The 27,931-nt window shown below is 33.0% G+C and overlaps 1 protein-coding gene across 2 annotated transcripts in view; it reads right to left on the bottom strand.

Moving 5' to 3' along the window:
• Positions 1-1,108: 1,108 nt before the first annotated feature.
• Positions 1,109-27,931, bottom strand: part of LOC125077293 (neural-cadherin-like) — a 92,497-nt gene continuing 65,674 nt past the window's right edge. The window contains exons 3-11 of one of the 2 annotated variants that reach the window (XM_047689203.1): positions 18,907-19,022; positions 16,304-16,468; positions 13,891-14,052; positions 11,324-11,461; positions 7,421-11,217; positions 6,231-6,469; positions 4,756-4,959; positions 3,687-3,905; positions 1,109-3,350 (exon numbers count right to left, since the gene is read on the bottom strand). In XM_047689203.1, coding sequence (XP_047545159.1) covers positions 3,247-3,350; positions 3,687-3,905; positions 4,756-4,959; positions 6,231-6,469; positions 7,421-11,217; positions 11,324-11,461; positions 13,891-14,052; positions 16,304-16,468; positions 18,907-19,022 — 5,144 coding nt within the window. In that variant the 3' untranslated portion in view covers positions 1,109-3,246. Of the gene's footprint in view, positions 3,351-3,686; positions 3,906-4,755; positions 4,960-6,230; positions 6,470-6,646; positions 6,883-7,420; positions 11,218-11,323; positions 11,462-13,890; positions 14,053-16,303; positions 16,469-18,906; positions 19,023-27,931 lie in introns of both variants that reach the window. The other variant, XM_047689204.1, reaches the window with a different exon arrangement.

Consider the following 27,931-nt stretch of genomic DNA (forward strand, 5'->3'; position numbering starts at 1 on the left):
ATCATACCATGTTAGTTTAATTTTATATGCAGCTGTCTGTTTAGTGCTTTAGTTTCAAAAGGTACTAAGAGTTAACTACTTGATGAACGAATTTGACTGTACATAAATATCATTTAATATTACGATTTTTATTTAATATTTATTCATGTCAAAGTCCAGTTTAAGGAAGCAAGTGACTGCAGTAGCTTGTAAATGTCTCATTGTAAGGCGCCTGTTACATTCGGAGTTTAATTCCTCCAAGCTTTGTGGGTTGGCAGATACTTGTCGTTTATTAAGGTGACATTCAGCATCTTCAACTGTCTCATTGGTCTAGTGGTGTGGTGGTAAGACTGATAGTCCGAGTTAAAAAAAAATCGATGTTCTGTTACTTTTAATTTCTGTACTAAATGATCGAATACCTGTTAGGCATCTTAAATCGACGAAAATTTGTTTTGGACTGGTCTCTTTGCTATGTGACTTATGATTATAGCTGCAGATTATGAGTCAGCGTTCAAGTCAGGCCAGATAAATTCAAAGTCAAATAAAAAAAATATAAAGTCATTTGTTTTATGGTCACCCAGGGTGACGTAAAATGTATGTGATAAAGTTGCTCGCTTAACCGCCGATTAGGTGTCAAGTCGCTCGAAATCGACAAGTTCTCATTTTTCAGTTTAAATTATAGTAGTGGTGAAAAAAGTGATTATATTTATAATAATAATAATAGTTTTTATTATTAATCTGTCGTAATATATTATAATAATTTTTTTGCATGTAATTACGAACTATTTTTCGTAGAAGTAATATATACGACTAGAAGTAGAACTTTTCACGCACGTCCACGCACTTTTTTATCATAGTTGATTGATTCATATTTTACATTCAAGCAAGAAATGAATTGCAAATAAATTAGGTACTAAAAAGGTTTTTTGAACTCGGATCCTTTGATTAAAGTGAATACAATGGCCGGTCTCGGCTTAATGTCAATAACTCTGGGCATACAATTTTTATACCTCATTTCATATTTATTTGTTTCAGAGCTTATGGTATAGAATTTTATATATATTCCGTACGTCAATATAAATGTTATAAGGGTTGGGGTGTAATGAAATGAAACATACATATTTTTTTTTCATATTTTATTAATTCTTTTATGTAATCGTCAGAGTTGTACAACTAAATAATCACAGTTGAAACAAAACATAACTATGTCGGTATAATTATAATTAGTGTCTAAAATAAAATTACGTGCACCGGTGTCGGTTGCGGCGCGAACTTCACACCATTCACAATTTGTACTGGGATTCTGTGCTCTGCCGTCTTAATTAGGTGTACAGGGGTCAGGTGAGGAGCAATCGACCGTCAACATTTTGATGTGTGAAGTGCAAACAGCGTATCGACGAACCCGCTTCAATGGCATAATTTTCAAATGTTATAAAAGTGTGATTGAAATCGTGTGAACGTTTACATTTACGTTTAAATTCGGTAAGTACAGTTATGAGTTACTCGATGTTTATGTGACGAAGCAACGCGTGTCGCTGACACAAATAACTCTTTGGTAGACAATTATTATTTAGTAAAACTACACGATTCGAGACAACGCAGAGCTTATATAAAAACGGAGCTAGTCTGTGCATTTAAATGCACAATTCTGTCGCGAGGGGAGGATGTTTAATAATAAATAGTTAAAAATAATATACCACCTTTTTTGTAAAGACTGAAATATAAAAAACGGACAAAAATTCTTTATATTATAAATTGTCTATATGATTACTGGCAGTGTAATGATATATATAAAGGAATAATAAAAACCTAAATGTCGTTATCGGACAAACATTAAACTCCTACTTACATGATTAGTAATTAACGAGAATTGCTTTATTATAGAGACGAGTAGTTCTTGTGTGCAAACTAGAGGTGTTCTTATAGTAGATATTCAAAGTCTATAATTAAACAACCGAATCTACAAAATCTTAGGCTTCAAACGCATAATAAAATCAGTCATTTTAAACACAATACAGTATATTCTAAAATTTACACTGATCCTAGTTCGATGTCGATGTGAGACAGTTTTAAAGAACCTGTAATTTAATTAATTATTTTACTATAAATTCTTAAAAATTAGCATTAAATTAGTGACTTCTAACGGTTGCAATAACTATCTCACGTCAAAATCGATGGAATAATCCTAGCACAACACTCTTAGTAAGTTATTGATATTTTTCTAGGTGCGACTAAATTTATATTTAAATATATTGAATAAATAAAGTGCAAACACTTAACGCTACGGTCATTAGCTGCGTCGATGACGCTAATAGATTGGCACTTTCCCATTCACACCGGCAGTGCGCAGTGACGTCACCGCCCGCGTCGCGACGAGTGACGCCCACGCGCACGTGCCCTTCGCGCTGCCTCACATCCGTCTATCAATCTCACATGTATTTGAATGAAACTCCTCCCAATCGATAAGTATTATTTAATTAGCTACTATTACGAGTAGACCGTAGACCTTCACAGATATTCTAATTTATATCGTCTAATACTACATGGAGACTCGGAGAGGAACACCAGTTACTGTACAGTTAGTTCACTTACATGGAAATTTCAAGTAGAATGTAAATTGTTTTACATTAAACTAAGATAATTGGGGTAGTCGTTAATTTATCGTATATACATCCCCAGCGAATACTTTCCATATCGAATGAGCATTATAGACTCGACGTCCAAAGGGACTCTATTAATTATTATAATTAATATAAAATATAACATATTTTCATAGTAGGTACATTGATTTAATGCAGAAGGGCCGAACGTCGAGTGATATCACGTAAAGCTGTGGACTTACAAAATACTCGTATAAATTATTCACATTTATAGCACACTATCTACAAACACCCACGATTCCGATTCACATCTGGCCCTCCGGCAGAAATCCACTTATCTCGTTAGCTTCCAATAAAATACTGACTCATAATATGGCTAACTCGAATAAAACTTATATCAAATATTTGGTGAAGTAATCGGTCGGGAAACCTCATAAAAAATTTCGCAATCAAACGTACATAGAGATACTTAAGCTAACGATTCCTAAAGTATAAAATAAACTCTTAGAAAATCGGTTAAGATACTCGTAGTCACGGCCGAACGTCGACGCGACGTCACGAAGGAGTCACGGAGACGTCACGGGGACGTCACGGAGATGTGCGCGCCGAGCGGAGAGGGGAGACAATTGACTAATCGTCGTCGGGGTGCGCGGGGAGAGGATGAGATCTACAGCTGCTCGTCGAGGTCGGGGCCGTACAAGTCGGCGAGCTTGTCGAACCGCGGGCCCCACGCGCCCAGGTAGTCGTACTCGTGCACTTCGTCGTCAGTTCCTGTTCAAGGAGATATTCTTATAGCGTCTATTTTTAAAGATTTCATAGCATTGTAAAACTACATTGTACCACAAAAACAAGTTGTATGGTTATGTTATCATGTTCATGGTATACGAAAAGTTTGCGAACATAATTTGTTCTGGGCTTCGAACAGGAAAAAAATTACACAATATGGATTAAGTCCAATTAATCATGTTTTTATACAATTAATTTCTTAGTGAATTTAACAACAATCAAGATAAAATATAATGTAAAATTATATTCTATTACTATAAGGCACATTTTAACTTTCATACAAACATATTCTATTGAATGGATACCACATTCTAGACATACCGGAAGCAAGCGAAGACAAAGAGCCGGCAGTGCTACCGCCGCCTTCGTACGCATAATTCCTGAGGTCGTCGAAGGGTGGCGCGTTTGGGTCGCTGTCCGCCCTTCGCTTATGCTCTTCGATGAACATGCCCACGTTCGTTTCCCCTGGCAGAGGTACACCCACAGCTGGTGCTACACCAACCATTGGACCTACTCCTAGGCCCACTCCCATCAACGGATCTAAATGGGAATATTAATTTTTTTTATTCATCTTTAATTTCAGATCTCTGTTAATAAATTAAAATGTAATAAACATTTGATATTGATTTAATACCAGAAACAAATATCGATTATAATAGCAAATAAAACTTAGTAAAGTTTTGTAGAAATACTAACAAAAACTAGAAATTTCCTTAGGCATTCGGTTTTCTTAAATCACATCTAGACGAGCCGATTAAGGCTATTCTTATTTTCATCAAGCGAATGTTTTAAGTGGCTGAGGCTTCTTTACATAAGATTAAAGCATTAAAGTGGATTTGATAATAGGTCTAATTTAGAACGAGGATAAGCGAGCAGCAGCTTTTCCGTCTAAATTAAAATTAAATACTCCTGTTCCAGCACTAAAGGCTTTCGTTTTGTAATATTTATTATGCTGATTTTACAAAAGAATAATGATATCAGACAAAGCTTTATTTTGCTCCGTTGTCGATGTCGCAGTGGAATCGAACTTTATGGGATAGTCAATTCACAAAGACTGAAGCTTGGCAATTTTTAGTGACTTGTACATATGTATATAAATCATCGCATCGGGCTCTACTCCTAAAGGCTATGTCGAATCGAGCGTCAGACAAGTGACATTTACAAGGGTATTGCCTTTGCCTTTTGAACGGAAAGCCTTTAAATACCCAAAGGACTGCCTTCAGTATAAAAACGTATGACACTTGTTTTCTCTTTGAACTTTGTGCTTGGAACATTTTTTCATGAAAAACATTTAATGGCTCGTTGATCTGCATTTAATATAATTTTAATGGATACACTTCCTTTAGTTAAATCGGTATGTTTTGTACATTGTTAATATTTAATCACTCACATGGTAGTTTCGATGGGACATGATCAGGGAGCGGTCCGCCGATTGGAATTTGAAGGGGCGTAATATCGAAGGCGGTCATGTCATCTTCGCCGCCGCCCTCGTCATCGTAGTTTATAATGTTCTCGCGAACATCGTCGTCTGGACCTGGATATTTTATGTGCGCCTCTCGACGGCGATTGTACACCACAAACACCAGCACAAGAACTGTGAGATAGAAAGTTGATTAATATTTAAATATACTAAGTTTAAACGTATTTAATCGATTATAACGAATAAGCTTAATACTGATTGGTCTACGTGATATCCTCTACTCGAATCAATCTTTTTGTTTAAATCGCTGTTAAATTGAACAACTCCATTCACATCCACCGTTGGTTTACGATTGCAATTAAACGATCGCAGTTTCTATTGTGCGAATGTGGCATATTAAACAAGCTATTAATAAAGGGTCTAGCGGTGTTAGTGTTCATTTTCAAATACTGTGAGGTTTATCGGGAAGCTACTATCGAAACTGAAAATTTGATCCCACGAGCGCTCAAGTATGATTTATACGTTGCGCTTTATAAGAGGATTTGTAACACAGAATTGTATTAACAGTTGGCGCTTCTCCAAACGTGCACCTAAAATAGGGGTCATTTTGAAGTTATTTGCAATAGTCATTATACTACCAAAAATATATTTATTTATTTCTGACCAACTTCATTTATGACTAAAACACCACCTTGATTAAATTTTTATTATATGTATAATCAATATATACATAAGTGGGATGATGTTATAAAAAACACGACGATATAACAAGTTTGTGTGTTATTAATGCCCAAGACAATGTCCCGTTATATCGTTTCGTAATAAAATATTTTATTACTTAATTCTAAGAACAATTTCTTATTGAGATATTGGAAATCCAAGTGGATATTGTTTATGATTACAATTTCCGTTTCAAATAAATATTATTTACAAATACAACCGTAAACTAAAATTGGTGTATTGGTACGATGTGAAAACATGATATTTGTAAAATACTATATACAGTATATATATCAATGTTTCTAACAAAGTTACATATATATATTACATAAAGATGAGTAATCTTATTGTAAGCTCTATATATTGCACTCAGCGTTTACCTTACCACTTTATGAATATGTCTATAGCGATTCATAGAATAAACGCCAACCTCGTAAAGTCGAGCATGAACAGAGCTTTTAGCGAATAGTATTATTATCTAGACGTGCATTTTCTGACCTATCTAGAATTGTTACCGCCTTTTATACGAATGAAGAGGAAATACACTAATAGTAATAATTATCTTTATAAGAGCTGTTCAAACATCATTCATTAATCACATTTAATATTCTAACACCGAGATTGAATTTTACGTCTACCGCTGAAAATGATCACTAAAGAACATTAAACTATATTAAACATTTATAAAATAAGTATGAAGACATGCAAAATGATAAAGTGCTCACCTAAAAGCAAAAACAAACAGACAATGATAGCTATAATGAAATCTCTGGAAGGCATGATGATTCCCGAGGCCAGCAGTTCTAGTTCGCAGTCATGGCCGGTGTAGGCGAACGGGCAGATGCAGTCGTAGCGGCGCGCCGGCTCGCGGTCCACGCACGTGCCGCCGTTCAGACACGGATTGTGCACGCACTCGTTCACGTTGACACACGTCCCACCCGCGCGACTCGATCCACCCGGACACCTATACATTGTGCGCTATACCTCCCGAACCGGCACCATCGCGCGCACTGAGCCCCCACAATACGAAGCATGCACTACGTCTATATATGTAGATAAGATGAGATAGATAATGAGTGTGCGATAGTGATCGGGTGAAGGGTGAGGAGACACGCGATACGCGACTAGGCTATGTGCTCACTCATGATAATAAGGAGGCAGACGAGGATGGCCGCCAGCGCGCCCATGCTGAGCTTGAGCGTGCGGCCTTCCTGAACGAGCTCGCAGTTCTCGCCCCAGAAACCCTCAGGGCAATGGCAGCGATAGCCCGGCTCCCGGTTGACACACGAGCCGCCGTTGCGGCACGGGAAGTAGAGACATTCGTTCTTGTCTACGCAACCCTTGCCGTCCGGAGACAATACCAAACCCTCACCGCAGCTAGACACCATCACAATATGTTAACATACACAGATACACGCATACGTAAAAATATTATTATATTATATTAATACAATTGAATTATTAATTAAATAATGTGAAATGCATATTAAATAATTACGTAATTATAAATGTACTAAATAATTGTATATTGTGAAAGCGAAGAAGTTATAATAAGCGATATAATTATTATATTTTTAATAAAAAATGAATTGTCTTAAATAATATAAGTATGTTAATAAATCGATACGTATAAATAAACCTACAAAGGAACTCAGTGCGCGCCTAAAATTAATAATGATCAAGTTACTGATAAAATCAATCAAATATATATTAAATTAATATTGAATTTAAAATGAGTTTTGCCAGCAGCTATAATCTCTTTAAATTTAATCATATAATTTAGTACTTTTTGAACAAATGTTTTATTTAGAGAAAATATTGCGAATAACGTTTGCAACTTAAAAATGTCATAATGATTTTAATTAATTATGACATTCTTCTTAGAAGTTTATATTGATAGTTGATGAGTACTTACGTGCATTCGTATTCGTTCCAAAGATCTACACAAACAAATGGTTCTGTGCAGTGAACGTTGATGCAGGGACTGTTTGATGGGCAGTTTCTGTCCAAATTTCTTGCCATCGTTGCTTGACCCCATTGAGTTCCATTCATTGCTGGAGGCAATGGTAAATGTTTGCCTTCTAATCTGATATCATCTAAGCATCCTTTTTGGAAATCGGCGTATACTTCAAAAGTTCTCACACCAGTGTATTCGGCTTTACCTCCTGCATATACGCCCTCCTGTTTATCAACAAGAAGCCATTGATGTCCTTCAAATGTAAATGTTTCATTATATCGTCTTCCTTCGCCACCATCGATTTCCAGAGTGGCAGCGCTGCCATATCTGCTCACACGAGCAATGTGCCATTGGCCATCATCAACTGCTACAGAATTTAGCCAAACGTCGCGTTCTTCTGTCCGTAATGAATTTAGGTTGAATCGGAAATGCAGTCGTGAATCTTTCACTTCTAAAATTCCATATTCACGATTATGTTGATCACTAACTCTGAAAAGTTCTCCGTGAGGTTCTCGAGTTCTAAACCTAAGTTGAATTTGGGTACTAAATCGGTCAGGTTCGAAGCTTAGTGCAAATTTAACGTAGCTCTGGGGTCTAAAGCTTGTGGGTGTTGTTGGTAAATTGCACGATGGTCCGGTCCAGCCCGGTTGACACTGACATCTAGCTTCGGAAAAACTTCCCACACAAGTGCCATGCTCCCAGCATCTCGAGGTAGTGTCGGCTTGGTTGCAAACTTCCTCAGTTTGTGGACAGCCCGCTACAGAATTCCGTGATAATCCAGGATGTGCTAAGTCATATAATTTACTGTTGTGTATTAAATTCCTAATACACCCGTCAAAACCTTTTCCAATGGGCATGTATTGCCAATGATAATGCGTAGGATCAAAATGTTCGATGTAAAGTCCTCCAATTTGCAATGGTGCATTAACATTCAAATATTCATTAAATGGCGGAATGCTTCCAGTTGCTTGACATGTTGAATCATCGAATTCTGGTGGTGTGCCGTCTTCCATTTCTTGAATATCTGCTGATCTACAGAAGTCGACAATCATTCGTACATTTTCAGTATCCCAAAATATATCTAAGCGATGCCATTCGCCGTCATCTAATGACTTCTTAGTTTTCACTCTGAGTTCTAATGTGCCGGAGCCAAAATCTATAAGTAACCTGGGATTTCCTCTTTCTAATTCAACAGAAATGAAATCTGATACGACTATTTCTTCTGGTTCGGGTGGGACTATTGGTCCGTTGTATAGCAAAACACCTTCTGATTTTCGTGTTATGAATTCAAAACTTAAATGAGAACTATCACACATCTCCAAAGATGGGTACCACGCCCATCCAGTTCCTCTAAAACTTCTTGATGTTTGTTGACATCTTGGACCCGTGTAGCCGGGTGGACAAGAGCAAGTTAAACCATATTTACCTTCTATACATCTACCACCATTATAACAAGGAGAATTGCGACATGTCTCGGCTTGTGTGAAGTTTCTCGCACCACACGTACACTCAGCAATAACATCAACTCTTACACCAACGAGTGCAGTTTTGTTAGAATTTACCATATATGGTAAGTTACTGATGTCCAGGACATTTGTGCAAGATCCTTCACACATTTGGTTTTCATAAATACATTCATCAATACCAACCATAGTAATATTAATTCCAACAGCTCTTTCGATTTCCTCTCGGTGCATTAATACGATGCCATTTAACCGAATTGGTTTATAATAGTGAGCACCATGTGCTGAAAAACGAATATCGGTTACTGGCGGATGTTTCTTTCTCAATTGGACACTGAATATATCAATATTTTCTCGTTCAGTATTCAGTAAATCCGCTAACTTGTCTTTAAATATATCTAACTTGCTTCTAGATACACTTAATGTCTTATAATTCCAGACTCGAATGAAATCTTCATCCGATATTCCTGATATTCGTATTGAACCTGAATTTATTATTGCGTCATGTGATATTTCTTTTACGTAAACAGTGACGTTAGCAGGAACATCAGTTTGAGTATGTTTCCGATCATAAACTTTGAACTTTAAATGATATCTGCCTTCTCTTGTTTTATGTCTCATTTGTACCATACCTGTTTCTTCATTTAATGTAAAGTTTGGATGTTCAGAACTTTCCCAGAAAAATTTCTTATCGGGTAAATCCCAATCATCCAAATCGTAAACATAAACTCTTCCAATTTCAGTATCTGGTGCTTGTCCTTGGTAATTATATACAAGAATTTCCTTAGATCCTGGTTGCATTTTGTTATCATTGACATCACCAATGACTACAGTTAAAGTACTAGTTCCAGTCATAGCTGGATTTCCGTGATCTTTAATTATGATAGGAATGAGATATTCCTTTTGTTGTTCTCTATCAAAAGACCGAAGTGAGGAAACAATTGCCATACCATCACCATTGGCACCTTTTTGGTCTTGTTCAACTTTGAAAGAAGCCCTTATTATGTCATCAGCACCAGGATCAAGTCTGAATTGGAAAGGAGGACCGTTACTTTTAGATCTATCATCATCGTCAGTGGCTAAAATTTCTGCTACTTTTTTAGGTGTAATGTGTTCTGTTAATACTGGTCTATAGTCTTTAAGGAATGTAGGTGCATTGTCATTGATATCTTGCACAATAACTGTTAAAGTTGCTGTAGCTGTTCGAGGAGGAACTCCATCATCTATAGCTAATATTTTTACTTGATGTCTAGGCGTGTCCTCTCTATCTAAAGATCTTTGAATACTTACAGTACCCTCTTGGCTTATAGAAAACTGTCTTTTTCTATCCGATGATCTATCAATAGCGTATGAAACTTTACTTTTACCACCTTGATCCGGATCTGTAGCTTTAAATGTTTCAAGACTTTTGCCGACTTCAGCATTTTCATACACGGATACTTCAATATTTGCGCGTTCAAATTGGGGTTTATTGTCATTTATATCCCTAAGTTTAACAACAACCCAAGAATAAGCTACATGATATTTGTCATTATCGTTGTCTTCTCCTTTATCGTTAACTTGTATTCTAAATCTAAAACCGTTGCTTTGCAATTGGTCCTCATAGTCTAGAGGTTGAACGATTTTAAGTGAACCTGTGCCATCATTATTTCTAACCATAGTAAATTTATCAGCACCGTATCCACTATTTTCAATTACTTTATATTGAAATTTATTAGTTTCATCTTCATCGTGAACAGTCACTGTAAGAATTGGCATTTCTGGTAAATTTGTTCCATCCGTTTCATCTACTTCTGTAAACCATTCATCTTTAGTAAATTGAGGTGGCATATCATTGATATCTTTAACTCGTATAGATGCTGTACCAGTTCCTTTTAACCCCCCTCCGTCTGATGCTACGATTTGAATAGAATAATCGGGAGTCCTTTCACGATCCAAACAACATACAGCTGTCTTAATGACACCGGTTTCTGGTTCTATTTCAAATATTGGTGAACCTGTTTCTTCTTCTATTACATTTTTCTCGATCGAATACCATAATTTTGCATTATTACTTTCAGCTGGATCGTCGTAATCTATGGCAGTCATAGTCATAACAACCATGCCTGCTGTCCCATTCTCAGTAACATTGCCAAAGTAAACACCTTGTGGGAATATTGGTGCATTATCGTTGATGTCTTTTAGATTAACTTGAACGTCAGCGTAACCTACGAGTCCTTCGCCCCCTTCGTCTTGAGCGAATACGGTGAATCTCCATTGCGGTCTTCCATTTGGTTGATCACGATCTAATGGCTACAAAAAAAATTACATTAAAATATATAAAGCTTCAATATCATACAACTGCAATTCGATATGTTGTACAATGATATTAATACTAACAGTTATTGTTATAATTTACCTTGAGAACGAATATTTCTCCAGTCGTTCGGTTAATATCAAATTTGCTATTTGATGGATTGTCTGGATCAATGCCTTGACCCGTGAGGAAGTAAACAATGTTTTGTTGTCTGTCTTTGTCACCATCTGTAGCTGTTACCTGTTACACATTTAATATTATGAAATACCATAAAATTTTGTAGACGTAGGTTTAAAACGTAAGTCATAGTTCACTTCAGATAAGTAATTTTATTGCTTACGACTTGTAAAAAAATTATATAAATATTGGAAACAGAAAAGCCTTTCAGTTGTAAGTTTTAATGAATTAAGATTAGAAAATATAATATTTATGACGAAAACTTGGCCCTTGCTTGTTTTGTTTACGCAATAATATTACAAAGTTCGACATTAAGAATATCTTACTTGGCGGGATATCCGGAATTATCTTCAAGAGGGATATTAATGTTCGACAATGAAATAGAACGACTTTTCTTGATACAACATTTGTGTACTCTCTAGACCTTACTATATAATCATATTGATTTGATGATAAAACTAACGCTATTAATAAAATAATTAATTTTGTAATATTTAAAACAAACCCAACTGCAGACATGATACTAGTTTCTAAGCTGATGCATCATCTTATATTTATATTTTACGGAAAATTGCATAGAATTTAATTTCCGGCAACAAAACTGAATACCTACCGTTGTATAAATGTAGTAAGTTGGAGCTTTAAATAAATAATAACACCTCAACAATGCAATGTACAGAATAGAACGCAATATAAAGCGAAGTGTACGCTATTAAAAAGAGTATTAACTCATTGTTTCTATATTTTGCAATTTACATTTTAATAATTTGCATGCGTAAGTCGACTTCTACGTTCACGTTTAAATTTCTGTAATTGACTAAACGTGTCAAGTAGCGAAGTAAGATACGAATCACTAGTTATAGTAAGAACGGGAATTAATTATTTAAGTTTTTCAATGTTACGAACTCGCTAACGTTAGCAGAATGTTCGCACCGGCACATGACAGCGGGTGCTCATGCTAACGGGCGCTCAGAACTTTGCCCTTTTTTATATTTCGAAAAAGAATGTTACAAGATGATATTTAAAGAGTTTGCGAAGTATATAAATATAAGTACGCTAATGGTGAAAAAAATATACGTCTCCTTGAATTTGAGATCTTTTGTTTGAAACATCAAAATATGAAACAATGACTATTACCAATAATAAGCAAGTTAATGATGGTAAGGAACATTTGGAAATATTCTTATTGAAATTAAGAAAACAATTTCTGTTTTTCTTATAAGAAGCTTATAGATTGTTGATACTTATAAATAAAATGAGACAAATATATTAAATGTACTATTTCTTTAACGTATAAGATAAAAAGAAAGAAAATAAGATTTAACTGATTTTGCTTGGCTAGAGCCATAGAAATGAAGAGGGTCGACGTTTGCATAATTACACGGATTATTTGCGAAGCTAGACCAATTATAAAAAAATCCATCTCACGGTCGACGAACGGACACGTCCTCGCTGTCTTCGTAATCTTTACGTGATATTTTAAGGAAACGAGATAAAATTTAGTTTTATTCAATGTGATGTCTCATATACCCAATTTTTAATTTAAATAATTTTTCATTTTACAATAATTAACTTTCATTTCTTTAGAGAAAACTCATACAATCTCTCAAATTTCAATTATATTATTTTGATAGTTGAAATGTAATTACATCGAAAAGTCACTAAGCGAAAATTGTTCGTCTTGTTTTTGAAAAGACACGTAAAAGTCAATTACCCAAATTAAATAAACAAGATTAAACAAAGGCCAAGTTTTGAAGGATCTATTATAAATTCTGTGTATAAATTAGTTTTAGGGAGTGATTAAATTTATATATTTAATATTAGCATGCATTAATATTAATTGAATGGAAAACGTACAAAACCTTGCAGAGTTTTATCTCGAGACAAGCGAAAATCCAAGCAAATTGTAGGCCTTATCTATACGTACTTACCTGGTAGTTGATTTAAGAGAAATACAATACATTTTAATTAATACCTACCGTCAGCGTTACCTTATCACCTTTGTGCGTATAATAATGTATTGTATAAAAGGAGTATTGGATGTCAACAAATAAGAAAGAAAATAAAGAATCTTATAAAACGAAAATAAAATAGGTTTCAAAATAAACTTTGGTGAATGAACGTAGAGAAAAATAAGTATTCGAATTTTTGCTATGGATTTTAAATTTGAAACAGTTTTACATTTTAAATGTAGTTTTAAATTATTTCATTCAATTACAAGTTTATAATTAACAGATTAAATTGAGATCAAATGGCGTATTGTGTAGGCTTCGTTCAAATTTAATATTACAACCATTTATTTTATTTTGAGCTTAATAAATTTTCTATATATATCAGTTTATTTAACCCTTCTCCATTGTCCGTAGTATTTTCGATATTGTATCGGTATTACTATATCTTCATTGGTTCAAATGAATAGCTTTATTTATTAACGTTTTGAGGAGAATAGGATAATAAGGATTAAATGAAATAAAAAAAAAAACAAACAAAACCTGTATTAAGGAGTGGGGGTAGGGGCCGGTCTCCTCGAGAGCCTGAGTGATGTAGGCGCTGTGTGTGAACCGGGGCGGAAGGTCGTTGATATCGAGCACGTGAACCACTACACGCGTTGAGTTCTCGTTGCGCCCGTCAGATGCCACCAGCGTCAACTCGTACTGTGCACACGCACGAGTTAAGACATGCCCCATGCATTGCTAAGAGATTGTTGCACGAACATTCGTATAACTTCACGAACAATCTTACTGTTAATTTTGACATACATTTCGTGAGTTTTTGAACAATTCGTGAAACATTCTTTCCTATTACATAGAACTATTAAAAAAATAAAAAAGCATAAAAGATCTCTCATTAAAAAAAAAAGTTATAATTATACATATATATTCATAATTATATAATTGCTTATATATACCAAATGTAAGTAATTTCATATATTACGAAATTTAATTCGAACGATTGTTAATTTATCGCTAATCTAAAGTGACAAGCCGCTTAATGGCATTGTTTTGCATGTACATGTAAATGCGTGAAATAATTGCCATCATTATGTCCGCTATTTGAGTGTTACAACAATTTAGCACTGATTTAACTCCGTTATATAAATGTTATTAATAATTATACGTTATTTTTATAGATAGTTAAAGACGCAGACAGTTTTGATAACGTAGCAATATTGTAATGACAATTTTTAAAGCTAAACGTAACAAATTGAAATAAGTTATTTATATATTTTTTAGAGCATTGCTGGTAATTATTAATTATCTATATTAATGAAATAGGCATCTTCGTTCTTATTATGTATTTATATTCTATCTTAGAACAGAAAAACGTTAACTGAAATATCAGCGGGAGAGAATAAATAAATGTATTATTATTTATTATTATTATGACGAATATAAAGCGGATTATCAGCGTATTTTATCAAAATAATAAAAGGCGGTTCTTTCTTGTTCATTGTTTCGTTTTTTATAGCCGATAAGATGTCGATGTTGCCATTTTATATTTACGATTTCAATGAATACTGAACAGTGTTTAGTACTTCAAATACACATCCTTGATAAATATACGGAAATCGTTACTTAATAAGTCACTTCCTTTCTGGTAAGTGGAAAGTTTATAAGGCTTTACACGTAGCGTTTCTGGATTATTCCATTTCGGGCCATTAAAGGGTTAGTAGAAGTTGACATTTTAGAAGTTGATTAAGTAAAAATCTATGAATCGGAAATCATTTGAGACCGGTCGCTCTGAGGCTGATTTCCCCGTCATTGCTCTTTTCGGATTATGAGAGTGACCAAATTGTGCACACAGTTGTGCTCAATAACATATCCTGTGCTGTTCGCTTCTCTTTGAGTCCGTCGTCCGGCGTCCGTAATCCAATCGTATGTAGTCAGGAAGACTTCATTATATTATAAATGTGAAATTAACATTATCTATATGCTTTTGAAGCATTGGCAGCGAAACCATGAACTGATTATGAAAATAAATGATATGGGGATAGCTTTGATACGAAGGTAGTTCTTTCGTTTTCAAATCAACCACAAATTCGGAAAAAATCATCATTATTTATTTCTTAATAAATAAGGACGGAATATTAAACTTTTGTAGAGAGCTTTTTGGAAATTACGACACTCAGATTACTTTTAAATATGTTTCATATTACTTTATTCAACCTTATTTAAGTTTATGTTTGAACTAATCATAAATTTTACCGAAAGTATAATGAAAATCCGTTCGTATCCTATCGTTTAATATTCGGAACTAGACTTGTTATTAACGTATGTGAGTGACACTTTCATTTATCGTTCATCTGATGATGAATAAAGAAACGAATATTATAATTTAGTAGCTCAATAATATATTACTTTATAAAACATTTTATAAAACACCTATATATTAATGTAATATATTAAACGAATTTATTTATTAAAACGTTGACTTTAAAGTATAGCTCAAATAAAATAAATACATCATTACGATTTAAAAAAAGTGCTGATTAATCCTTAGAGAAATATGTTTATATTTTTATGGATATTTTTTATCTATAATGTTAAATATATGTTCTCTTCTATTATACCTTATATAAGTGTATGTTGTAGATATCCCAAGCGTCGTTCGCAGAATGTTAGCGGTAAAATTAACGAGCTCTACACTTATTTATTTAATTAAATATACTTCTAAACAACAATAAAAATGAAACAAGCTGAAACTAGCACTAAAACGAAACGGAAAAGACAAAACACTAAAAAAAACCCATGCCATGCAAATGGAAACAAAAAAAAATATATAAAAAACGTCAATCTAGAAATCGGCATCTGTCACTCCATGCGATTCCCTTTGGAACCTTAAACCTCAAAGCGGCGGCTGAGGGTAAATAATCAAATGAGGGCCTTTTATCGCCTCGAAGCCGACCTGTAGCACCCGCTTGGGAAGATTGCGGTCGTCTTCTTCTGTAATTTGAGTTCGATATGTAGGCCGCTCGAACACCGGGGGATTATCGTTCACGTCCTTCACGTGAATCACGACCGTCGTGTAGTTCTCTTTGAGGTTGTCCGATGCAGCTAGCTTCAACTCGTACTGTTGCCACGCAACAAATCGGAGAGATTCATTAGAATTTGTAGTAAAATGACCGATAGGAAAAATAAATGATGTTCTTTATTAAGTTCATTCATCAAGCGCGAAATTGCAAAGATATAGGACAACTGTAATTAAAACTCTGATGACTTCGGAGATAAGTAATCATAATTATGATTAACGAAGTTGTTCAAAACGTTGACACGAAAGAAAATTTACTGAAAGTAATGTTTGGAGATTTAAAAGTTTATTAACCTTAATAAAATTGCTGGACAACCTTTATTGAATTATAAATGTATAAGCGTTTACAGGGCGATATTAGTGAAATGGGACGATAAAGTCTTATAACGTCGGCGTTAGATTTTAACAATAAAGGCGGTATTTGTGGTTGCGACCCGGCGAGTTATTGGCGTCATCTGTCCGTGTCACTCCGTTATTTCCTCGGAAGGAAGATGTTTGTTTCAAAAGTCATTCCACGAACATTATACGTTAAAGTATTGTAATATCTACGTGGATGATATTTTAAGTTAAATTCTTGTTTTACAGTTTCGAATATATTATTGCTATCATCTAATATTTGTTATGAGCTGTTATAGATTATTCACGACGAAGTATCTCGTGTAAAATAGAGCTTTTAGTAATACGAAGGCTGATAGGCTTTATATTAAATTTATTTTATGACACGATATAAGGTATAAGCCAATAGCTTTTAAGCTCTATCAACACCTGACTATTATATAGTAATTAATTTTGAGATAATACATGAAATTTTTGTCTAATTATCGTTAAACACTCTGTAAGCCTCATTATAACAAAATATATTATGGTGTTTATTCTAAAAGGTTTATAAGCAAAAAGGAGTTTGTAAAATAAACTGGTTTATATCCATTTAAGCTCCACGATGCTCTGCAATTTAATAGCGAGCCTGCCTTCGGCAGTCGCTACGCCGGCTTGCTTAAATGGGTATCAAAAATTAAATTATTTATCTCGAGAAAAGTTCGATGAATCTTCCTCGAGGGCAACGAAGTCCTATGATATCTCAACAATATAGCTAAGGCGGAAATCCACTGGATCTCGGGAGGATTACTCGCTAACTGGTGTTTCCAGCGCTTAAAATACTTTACGCGTTATACTTTATAGGTTTATTCATTGTTTAGAAGTTCGTTCGTAAATAATGTTTAGTAGAATAACTTTTCCGCTCCTAGAGAATGTTTCGATGTATTTATTTGAATCCTTTTTAAGCAATTTAAAAATACATGGAAGTTAGCTATTTCGCTCAGAGCTTTTAGATGTTAACAGTCTGCGCTTTTATGCTTGTAACGCACGCGTACTGAGTATTTTGTGCAAGTGCCAACGCCAGCTACAACGATAGTCATTTGTAAGCGGGTGACCTACGCCCTTGGTCCATTTCGCTGAAATAATGGTATCGAGCCCGGCCAAAGTGTCATGCCACAGGCCTTTGCTGTGTAAAAGCTCTGATTTAGTGAATGTACGTTTATTTACTTATTTTTTCCTTTATACAAATTCGAAACTGAAATAGAAAATTACATCATCTTTGCCAATCACATTTTCAGTGTTTTATATATATTATATAAAAAGTTAATCGTTAATACGGATGTGATTATTATTATAAATAAAATAATTTATCGTATTGTAGTTTTAATGTAGCGCAATGGCAATCAATGATCAATTTAACGGCTTCTTTATCTATTTTTAATGAGAGTAATCATAATTACGATCGAATTTTAAAGTTTAAATTTCGTTCACATTTTTATATACATTATTATTATGAAAAAATGGTTCAGCGTTGGTTTTATTAAATACAAATATATATTTCAATTATTACATATAATATATAAATTAATTTCGGTAACACTCTGACATAGATAAATTAAATTATCGCTAATAGTTGAATTGCCCATTAACGTACAAATAATGATTATTCAAATACACATTAACAAAGTTATTCTAAGGATTGAATATTTTGTAATATAATATTTTGTTTTATAGTACAGTTATATTTATGAAAGGTTATGGACAGACATTTGTAATGTGTTTACTCGTATAGCTTGTATTGAATATAATACAATAAAAATTTACGTATGTGTGTGTATGAAGTACTTAATATTCAACACGAATAATATATTATAATAAAAATGAACTTTAGGTTTATTCCAGTGCGTACAGTAGCACTTTTCATTGTATACAAGATTAGATGTAGAGCAATTTGAAATTGCAGATTCTACTGAGAATAACCGGCAAGAAATTCAGTGGAAACTGACCCACTTGTATAAAGAAAACGATACAATTTTGATTTATTCATAGGTTCTTTTATAACGGGTATTTAATCCGAGAGACTGAATCGAACTTTTCTGAAATTGTCAACTGGCATCTAAGTCACCATTATAGTGCTTAGTCAGAAATCTGAAGATGCAACTTACCCGTTTCCTTGTTTCATAGTCGAGTGCGCCCGCTACATAGATGGCGCCAGTCATGTTCTTTACAGCGAACGCACCTCCTATGTTCCCGCTCGTAATCTCGTATCGAATACGCGATGCTGCAACGAGAAAATCAAATTTAATTTAAATATATATTTCATGTCGGGTTCGAACCCGGGCAAACATTACTGAATTTTCATTTGTGTTAATCTTGTACTCGGCATGTGTCAGATGAAATTCTGCTACATATCGTACATGTAGTGGAGAAGAAGAACAGCTTAAGTGCAAAAGTGCTATTTTTGGGATTTATTTTGGTGTTTTACTATTTTTTCCTTTTCACTGACGATATGAATCTATCAAACCATATTTTAGCAGCTTGGTGGCCTCCGCCCAGTAGTGGAACATTTATGAGCTGTTACTTAAAGGAGATCAAATGCGAGGTATAGGAGACATTTATTATAAAATTTCTCTAATAGATTTAAAAAAAAAAAACTATTTTCAGCCATTCTCCTCATAAAAAATTGCCAGCCTCATAAAAAATTGGTTAAATCTTTTGATGGAGAATTGTTAAAAAAATATTTCCAAAATATTAAATAATGCGTAATGAGTAATACGTTATAAAATAATTTTATAAATAATTAAATAATATCCGTAAATAAAAGCGCATTTGCGGTTTTAATATATTTTGGTATTATGTTTGAGTGTGTTATTAATGACGAAAATTATAATTCAATACCAAAAATAAACGACTCGATTGATTTATGAAGATTGATCTTCCATGACGATAAATTTCCATTATTTAAAAACGCGTATATTTATAAACTTCGTGAAAACGGCTACGCAGTAAATCTAATAAAATTTTATAATAAACCTTTCAATAACGCTAAAACCTCACGCTTCGATTCTCAAATGCGGGTAAGAAATATAGAAGCGATTTCTCTAACCGACTAAAGTACTACATGATTGAGTGTCTGAAAGAAATATTGAAATTTTTCATATAATAGTAAGTCTATTCGTTTCCTCGTAGTTGTACGAGAATTTTCGCTCTGGCAAATGTACAAAAATGTTACGCAAAAGTACGTACGCTAATCAACAAAAACATTACTCAAGTAATTGGTTTGTACAATGTGATGTAAGTAAAAAACTTATGTCCGATTCCTGAAACTCAATTGTGAGTTTAAACTTTAAAGCACTTTGACACACCTTTTTATTTCTGCTTTCTGAGACTTATATCTATCTTTAAATCTACATTTCATTGGTTTCAAACTTATAATATTGCTCGTAAATTAATTAAAAAAATATAACATGTAATACACGAATTTAATTTTATATTGGAACCTAGCATCAAATTTTCTTTCAATAAATCACACTTTAAATTCGTAATAATTACTTTTTGAATTCATAATACATTAAATATCAAAGCGTTACTTGTGATCTAATAATAAAGAGATTCTTCGATTGAACAGTCGGCTAAGTTGAATCAAAGTTTCTGCTTTATTCGGATTATGAAGTAAGATGCGGTTTGCGAAAGTGTTTGAGTTTTGTGGATTCAATGTGAACTTTCGAAATATAATACAGGTGGGATTAGATGAAAGATTTCCCTGGCTTTTAGGGGGGTAGCCGAGAAGTGATGGAATACCTCATACCACGCGAGGGGAAAATAAGGTTAACAATTTAGTTTGCGCTATTATTCAAAAGCCTTGTTGATATATTCAAATAAAATTGTTTGTGGCATTCGTATACAATGAAATAATATTAAATTATTTTCTTATAGAACAATGAAAATATCGTAAGTATTTGGAACGAATATGGCTGTCTATGGTTTTGATAGTTCTAAAAATATTTATCTTAATTTCATTAAGATTCGTAAACAAGAAATAGTTATAATTTATTACTAAGAGCGTATAAATGCCTAGTGAAAACACTCGAATTAACTCAAGATTTTCATATCAAAACCGAGGAAGAAACATTGAGTTTTCATGCGTTTAAATTGTGTTTCAGTTGAGTTGTAAGCATTTCGGAAACCTATGAACTTTTGCTACATTGGGTGAATCTATATACCAAAACTGGAGCAGCGTGGTGGCACGACTTCCAAAACTTCTGACGATTGATCTGAAGGGTGCAATACGTCCTTTGTGGAGCATTGGAAGATTGAGAATATACTAGATTTTATTGATAAGAAATATATTATACGTAAATAAATATAATTCCTCATAATAATTGTCAAGTTAACTTTTATCATTACACTGGCGAACATAATGACTTCGTTTACGCTGTTATAGGTAGCTATAAATTCAAATTAAGTGTATTCCACCTAATGAATCTCATATCACAAGGCAACACAACACGTAATGGTGTGCAATAACGTTAATATTATTAAGTGTACGCAATTCGTTTAGTGGAGTACAACGAGCATCCGTTAGTGTAACGTTACAGCTCGCTGTACATTTTCGCTTAATATTCATACAAATTTACACTCTGTGTTTTGCACTTGTGCATTCTTTTGGAATTAAAAAAAAAAGGTAATATATTTTCTCTTTCCAAAATATGACACTTTTATACTGTCAATGATTTCGAGTACTAATCTATGTCCAGTGATGGAAATTCGACCATCATCAGTATTGTATTCATAAATTAAAATCATTTGTACAAAATAAAACAATAATAAAAAGCATATAATTAAAACAACAGTATGTATGTAGTGTATGTAGATGATAAAAAAAGCGTGGAACTAATACTTGTTCACTTCCAGGCAGGATATATTATATACAAATATAATTGTATTTAACTAATATAACTTTATATTTTAAATGTTAGAAAAGAGTAACTATTGAGTTTCTTGCCGGTTCTTCTCGGTAAAATTTGCAATCCGAATCGGTGGTTGCTTCACTTATTATAGTTTATTAAATGAAGATTCAAAAGTGCTTGTAGAAACCTATTTTGTTATTAAAGATTTGAGGAAGAGTGTATGACTTTTTACGTTTGATTTTTTTTATCTCTTGCTTTTTATATATAACACTAAAGTTCCAAGGTTCTAAAGTGAAAAGGACTCCGAACTGTTTTGTCTTTGTCTATTTAATTAATTGAACTAAAATTATATTGAAATTATACACATAATATACTCTACATCAATACTTAAGTAAATAGCAGTAATGTTTTAGGTTTAACGTAGAATAATTTAATGTGTTTTATTTCTGTTAGATATTGAGTTGAAACCGATTCTTCAATTACATAAGTTAAACTATAGCAGATGAAAATATATACTACAACCGTGTATGTCAATTATTTCATTCGCGGTTATTTTGGTTGCATAACTACAAGCTGATACAATTACTAAATTATATTAAACAGTACTAACATAGGATATAAATATATTTATCCATATAGTAAATAATATTACTGAAAAAGATTTTTAGATAGTGTTGGATTGAGATACATCCGTATACTTGATTGGAGCGGAAGTCAGTACTAATAGTTACGAACTGATTCTGTTCGGTTAAATAGTATTTAATAGACAATTCTTTCGCTTTACACATTAGTTAGTTTATGATATATTTTATAGTAATATTAATAAGTCGAATATTAAATATCAAATAAGGTTATAGAGTTTCTCGATTAGTGATATTGATGATCTAGGTTGCTTTATCTATGACGTAGGCTAGTATCGTATTGAGTGACTGAGTGCACTCTTACGCCCAGACAGCTTAATGACCGGACTAATGGTTTACTAGAAGGCCCTTTTGTTATAGTCCCCTGCCAATAGCCGGCAGTTTTTCTATAGAAGGAGATATAAGCGGTCTTTATTATACCCATAACCTATTATTGATTCAGATTAAATTGCTTTATTGACATAATTAATGGCGCCAGATACTCGAACAATGATTGACTGAATTACTAAGAATCACAATAATATTATAAATGTTAAAGTTCTTGTATATGGATGTTATTTTTACGCAATCACGCTCGGACTTGAATCGACTTTACGTTAGATAAGTTAATTTGACATAAGGTATTTTATTATTATTAAACATAATTTACAAATTGGTAAGTAAAATACAATTCCTATTTAGACATAAAAATGCAACATTTTTTAAATACGAATTCTATGTTACAGATAAAACGTAAAGCCAAACTGACTAAACGACTTATTTTCAGATAATTTTATCGTCTGCTCTTAATTACCATCTATAAAAGCAAATGAATGTGAACTATAAATTGAACGGTAGACTTATCAAAATATACGATTTTTCTTCCGTGAATGGAGCATTCAATAATGCTGTGGCGGTGGTCTGCGGTAAATCACCGATTAGATCGTTATTTAGGCACATCTCAAATTTCCTTTCATGGATAGTTTTAATATAAAAGGTTAAAGCTATTTATGACGTCATATGACGTTAAATGAATCGAAATTTAAAATTTGATTACTTTGCAATATTCTGTCCAATGTAATTATGAAAAATATTTAATCCAAATAGCTGTTTGTGTTGTATTTTAATTAAAGTTTCCCTATATTATCTATATACTCGTATATAAAAAGGTAAAAAGTAACTTCCACCTATCCTATTTAAGCTGAAATATATATATTATTTTTTATATTTGGTGTTATCTATTATATTATTAGTATATATACGTGATGTACAAAAAAATACAAAACGGTAAAAGTTATTTTTAATATTAAAAAAAATAAAATAATAGATGAATATTATAATAATATTACCATTGTTATTTCAGCCGAACTTAAATATTTTAACTACATTACATGTACCGACGTAACAATACGAGATGCCTTAACATATTTTGAAATTTTCAAGTAAGTTAAAAGGTAATTTTCAATTAACATATTCGAGTACCATTAGACGTAATATAATAGGCTGTGTGAGCACTCGTGTAAACAGTATAACGAACAGAGTACGCTGCGAGCGCCACTCTATTGTCGGTTTTTCGATGAATCCCTTTGTTACGTTACAAGGTCAATCCATCGCTGAGAGTACTTCCAACTATTACTTTGAATTTCTATCTAATACATTCATTACCGCCTCACATTTTCAAGTCAAATAATAAAAGAGAACGACTGACGCTCACGTGCTATAAACTAACACGTTACTCAAATTTCTATGAGGCGTTTTAACGCGACGCCTCGATCTGCAGCGGTGTTATACGAGTTCGTTACGATAATATTTTAGACCAGTCGAAACGTACACATTTTTGTGAAACTTAAACGTATGTTTAAATAAAAACGCTTTACTAATCCATAGCAAATTGATATTCGTTTTCAATTTTTGTGAAACGAGTGAAATCATTGTGAATTCATGTGCGTTTTACGATTTATTCCAACATGATATTCATATTTTGTAAAGGTCATGAAAATAACGAAATATTCAATTATTCAGGTGTACGAAGCTAATGCAATAGAACTATGATTTTTATTATTTTTTTAATAAAATTAATTATAAAATATTCAATGCTTTTAGAGCTTGTATTAATATTGAAGTTTAAAAATAATGACTGACAAAAGCCGGATTAAAATTGTCGGTGTAATTGGAAAGTCGGGTTATGAAAAAATTTATGTATTTTTTTAATTTTTTGCTGTAAAAAAAATTCACCATTCCTTATATCGAACATGCGTTACCGATCTTGGAAACTAAGATGTTATGTCCCTTGTGCCTGTAGTTACACTGGCTCGCTCACCCTTCAAACCGAAAACAATAATACTTCGTTTTGTTGCTTGGAGGTAGAATATATCATGAGTGAGTGGTATCTACCCAGACAGGCTTGCTCAAAGGCCTACCATGACTAAAAAGTGAAATGTACAAATTTATATTAAAATATAGTCAATGATTTATTTTTAAATCTAAGGCGTAATAACATAAGGGCTAATCTTAACTAACAAATATATAAAGTTGAAATTATTACAACTAAGTGAAGTATGTTTAAGAAGATTTCACTTCTCAACTCACATATTTATACGATATTATTATAGGTAAGAATAATTTGTTAATGTCTCAACATTTTGTTTGACAACATGTTGCTAACAGTGGATTTAATTCACAAACAATTTTCAGACCCATTTCTTAAGCAAACACGTAACATTTAAGACAAAAACAAGTGTTGTATTTACTTGAGTTGTATTTGTTTAAGAGCATTCATTTATAGAAAGAAAATTGCTGCAAAAAGTTGATGTTGATGAAGCTAGCATTTTTACAATGAAGCTTTTGGATGAATGAAGATGTTATGCGCAATCCGACGCCGGGTAGACTCGGCCAGGGTCTCATTTGCTTATAGAAAATAGAGTAGGAATGTCGCGGGAACAGCACTTCACAATCTAACACACACGCTCGACAACAGCCAACAATCGCTCATCTCGACACAGATAAACTATGCGTGTCAACCGTGAAGTGAGATGAACCAAAGTTTATAAAGGGTACATACATTACCCAAGAGATTGACACCAAGGGTAATTTTTTTGTAACATAAAGTTACCTTCCAATATTGAAAAATATACGACAAAACAAATAAATCAAAAATACAAAGTTATATTAAGACCACGAAATAATAACGTTCGAGTAAAGAATGTGTTTTAGGGGGAAATTTTAGCCAGAGAATTTTCTAAACATTTATCATATTCGCGAAAAAAACCTTCATTATGGGCGGCTCGTTTTTAATTACTGGGTAGGAGAGAATAATTTTTGCGTGCTCCTATTTTACTATGTATTTATGTGAATAGTTAAATGAACGGCTTTACTACATCGCGCACGATCAAGCATCATTATAACTTCATGAAAGAGACTACATAAAATATTCAGTATTTTCACATAGACTGTTCTGGAAAAAAGATGACGACTGCATTCTAAAAATATACATCATACGCAGTTCATATGTGGTATTGTTAAAATACAAAACACGCGACCTAAAATTAAATACTTATAGGTCGAGGATTGGACCCGAGTTAATTCTTGGTATCAATTGGAAGACGAATAATGCTGGCCTCGAATCTGTATAAGTCGAAACATAATCTATCACAATTTATCCCAGTCCAAGCAGACAATAAAATATTGTCTTTGGTTAATTACGTTTCGGCGCGACGTTCTAGTTTTAATATATTAACTTTTAATCTTTAAAACATTTTACTGAGTAATTTATTATATTTTTAATTGTTCTATTTTTGAAAATTATCTTTTGTTTTTTTTTAAACAACAACGACGTTTGAAAAACTAAGTCCCTGATTGTTAATCTCTGGTATAATTCGTTGGAGCAAAGCCAAGGGACGAAAAACGAACGAATTCATTTCGAAATACATTCACTGTACTCCTTCTATGTACTAAGCTCATCCATTGTATATTTCCATAAAAATAAATAATATATTAGATATCCTATAAAAAAAACTTTATTTCGAAGACAAAAAGTTTATTGTCCGTTAATAAAAATAAAAATATATCAATGGAATATTTAGTTAAAACTTTGGAATTTTTAACACCTAACGTAAGAAACGGCTTGTTACGTAATGGAAAATTCCATCGAGAAATAAATTAAATAGTAGTCATCACAGTAAAACCTTTTAAATTAAGGAGTGATACATTAATCTAAGCAGAAAATTTCAATCAAGGAAATGTTGAAAAAGTTTTTAGTACTTTATTACTTTCAATCAATTGCAAATCCCGTTTGTTCTTCGCTTCAATAATATTTCATGGAAAGTGGTAAAAAATATTTATCATCAGTAAAACTAGTTCAATGTTATAATAATTCAAATTTGTTAAACTTGAGAGTTATTAAATTGTAAAGGATTGATTTAAGTTTAACATCTTATTCGTATTTTATTACAATATAAATGTAATTTCGAATATTAAATTAATGTTTCATCTTTTCGAGTATCTAACCATTAAATTAATTAACACAAATAAATCTTAAAATGCTAAATTCCTGTAAGTTGTGAAAGCTACAAGCGTGGTTATCCGTTAATTACTCTCCGTTGGTTCCGTATATACTAATGAATATAATTAGATAACTTTGTAGACCAGCTTGTTTTTACTAAAATTTATCGAATATTTAAATTTTAACGTTTCGTTCGTTGTATAAATGCAAGATATCAGAATATATAGTTGTTACGGAATATTTATACATATATCAAAAGAAATCGGCTGCGACAAAAACGCAACAATTCAAATTGTCACCATTCATTATATCATAGCAGATTTTTCGTATTGGAAAATGCTTAAAATATTTATGTCATAATATGAAATTGAGCTACATGTATACAATATACATAAAGCCTGTTTATTTATGACGCGAGAAATTCACGCTTGTCACGTCGATAGTCTAAATTTAAAACGGACTAAAACGCGAAGCATAGCTACTTAAATAATAATATTATTTACAAACATTTTCCGAATCGCGCTGCATCTGTATAAGATATACTGGTAAAGTAGGTTTATTCAGGCATTACAAAAAACATCTCCTCTTTTAATATAATATAAACAGACTGTAAATATTCCACTGCTGGGCTAAGGCCTCCTCTCCTTTCGAGGAGAAAGTTTTGGTTGGTGGAATACACATGTGGCTGAATTTCGTTGAAATTAGACTATACAGGTTTCCTCACGATGTTTTCCTTCACCGCCGAGATGAATTATAAACACAAATTAATCACATGAAAATTCAGCGGTGCTTGCCTGGGTTTGAACCCGAAATCATCGGTTAAGATGCACGCGTTCTAACCACTGGACCATCTCGGCTCATCTCCTTTATAAGTATAGATAATATGGGTATGGAAAGATTATTTATAGATCATTCCAGGTATGTAATATTATTTCTTCAATAAATAAGCATTAATTTTGTCTCAAGACGCAATAATTGAATGGAGTCATGTAGCCTGTAATTTCCAGACCACAGACGAGGACGTGATTTCGACACGTTCGTTTCCTGACTATGCTAACCGTAATCTTCTGGAAACACGTCCGGCATTCCGCAGTAAATAATTTATTTTAGTGTATTTCTTTGATTTCTTTAATACTTTAGATGTACAGTCGGTGAGTTT

This window comes from Vanessa atalanta, chromosome 3 (assembly GCF_905147765.1).
Source record: "Vanessa atalanta chromosome 3, ilVanAtal1.2, whole genome shotgun sequence".
Classification (NCBI taxonomy): domain Eukaryota; kingdom Metazoa; phylum Arthropoda; class Insecta; order Lepidoptera; family Nymphalidae; genus Vanessa; species Vanessa atalanta.